The sequence below is a fragment of the Hippocampus comes genome, unplaced genomic scaffold (genome assembly GCF_001891065.2).
Source record: "Hippocampus comes isolate QL1 unplaced genomic scaffold, H_comes_QL1_v1.1 scaffold205, whole genome shotgun sequence".
NCBI lineage: Eukaryota > Metazoa > Chordata > Actinopteri > Syngnathiformes > Syngnathidae > Hippocampus > Hippocampus comes.
In genome coordinates, this window is record NW_017804874.1 from 1,257,264 (window position 1) to 1,259,544 (window position 2,281).

General features: G+C 42.4%; 1 protein-coding gene across 1 annotated transcript in view; it reads left to right on the forward strand.

Annotated features, from left to right (window-relative positions):
• The window catches only part of LOC109521398 (acid-sensing ion channel 1-like), a 22,436-nt gene extending 20,568 nt beyond the window's left edge, over positions 1–1,868 (forward strand). The window contains exon 2 of the mRNA XM_019879237.1: positions 1,187–1,868. Coding sequence (XP_019734796.1) covers positions 1,187–1,490 — 304 coding nt within the window. The 3' untranslated portion in view covers positions 1,491–1,868. The remainder of the gene's footprint in view (positions 1–1,186) is intronic.
• Positions 1,869–2,281: the final 413 nt, after the last annotated feature.

The window sequence follows — 2,281 nt, forward strand, 5'->3', positions numbered from 1 at the left end:
GAATGTGTTTCCTTTTTTAGTTTTGATTTTGAGCAGCAAATTTGAAGTTACATATTGGTGCTCACCAGGAATGCATAAGCAAAATTGCACACATTTTCACTTGAAAGAATAGTGAAAAATCTTAGGATTTTTTTCTGTTAAAGTTTCAAATAGTGTGTAAATTGAATACACTTCGTCTTCAGCATGTTAAGTGCCACTTTTGTAAGTGGCCCCACCCCCGTCCAGGCCACGCCCCCGTCCCGGCCACGCCCCCTTCCGCTTTTTTCATCATGAGCCACTCTCATCCATGACTTTGTCCGAGTCTGCATTTTGAAATCCAAAAACGTGATTTGGTTCGGTCAGAACCTGACACTGTCCTGTCTCGTGCTAATGAGACACTGCTCTCCCAACACATACACATTTAACAGCTAACAATAATTTGTGAAGATGAAGGTGATGACTTAAAGCACTAATGTGTGGTTCAGGTGCATAAAATCACAGTAACCAGATAAAATAAATATATCAATTGGCTGTTGTTTGGAGAATATATTTTATGACAATAGAATTTTTTTTTTCTTTTTTCAGGTTGACGGCTGAATTCATGCTCTATGTACAATAAAATAATGTAACACAACAGTTTACTGCAAGTGGTTGATTTGGCTTGAATTTCATAAATGCAAGGAGGACTCAAATAGATTTTACTTCAAAGCTTCAACGAAGTGTCTTTCAGAGTTTTCAGATTCACATGCAAAAAAAAAGTATTCTGTGTTCTCTGTAGCAGTTAGCCAATTTCATGAACACTGCATAATTTTTATACATTTAAATAAAAAAAAAACATGCATGTTATCCTCAATTGAGATGTCAGAAAGTTTCATGGCTTCTTGTATTTATTTAGTGTCTGAGATGTGGTCCAAATGGTATTTCAGATTGCTGACGCCTGTCCTGCACAAAGTTTAGAGATTTTAAAAAAAATCTTAACTACAGAGAGGAAATTCGCTTGTTCTCACTCACTCTCTCACTAATGCTTTCTCTCGAACCCCAAAAAGTTTAGCCAGTCGTATGCTGCATAGCGAATGAAATTACGATGGTGTTAACCGAATGAATCACAAATGAATTAATAATGTATTCATATCATGAATCTGCTGTTATGCATTGCTAAAGGAGTGTTCATTTTGAGCTGAACATTTGATTGGTCTTTCTGGTGCAGGTACGAGATTCGGGACCCGCATCTGGTGGAGGAACACGTCCTGGAGGTCCTCAAGGAGAGGGCCGACTTCGACAACTACAAGCCCCGCCCATTCAACATGCGTGAATTCTACGACCGGACGGGCCACGACATCAAGGACATGCTGCTGTCCTGCTACTACCGCGGCATGGAATGCAGCGCCGAATACTTCAAAGTGGTGAGTCTGCCACGTCGATACTTACTTGGCCTCCCGGGGCTGAGACCCGCGAGGGTCTTCCACGTGTACAACGCAAAGTCAGCGTTCACAGAGCTTTTTGGAACATAGGAGCAACGTGACATTTGGTAAATTTGATGATTGCATCTCTGGAAGCAAACGGGGAGTCGAGATTGTTTTGGTCCCGCTGAGCATGGCAAGCGTTGCCAACGGAGAGTGCACAGATGTGCACTTAGTAGACTCCTGCTGCCTTTTGTGTGATACTTGGGTGTTTCTTAATGGTTGAGCAACGCTGTCATGAAAAGGTTGAATGAGAGGTTGAAAATGGCCTATGTGTCGTAGTCTTTACTTGTGTGCTCGCTTGCTATTTCCACTGCGCGGTGCATTTCACTTCGGTACTGTACGCCATTGTATTTCTTTTCCGTGACGAAAAGTGTGAACATTTTACACTGCAAACATTTAAATCCAAGCATGATTACATTTCTCACATCAAGATCAAATGACTGTCTGCCAAGATATTACTACTTAACTTATTACTGGTTCTGAACAGTGTTGCTGATGGTGCAGTAGTACATTCGCCTAGCTTGTGTGCGGGCAGCGTGGGATCGCTTCCCACTCACTGAGGTATTTGATGTGGGTGTGAATGGTTGTTTCAATCTATATGTGCTGTACGACTGACGGGCAACCAGTTGAAGGCGTACGTAGTCTGCCTTCACCCGACGTCAGCTGGCACAGGCGTTCTTGAGCATCATAATCTTCCACTTGGAAGCTTTTGAACAACCTGAAGTTGGTACGGGTCAAGCCTTTATCACTCTCCAAATCATTCCACCGAGTTGAGCTTTTGTTGTTTTCTAAGTTCCAGTGCAGCCTTCTGGGTGGCCTTTTCCATGCTTTGCGTGAAC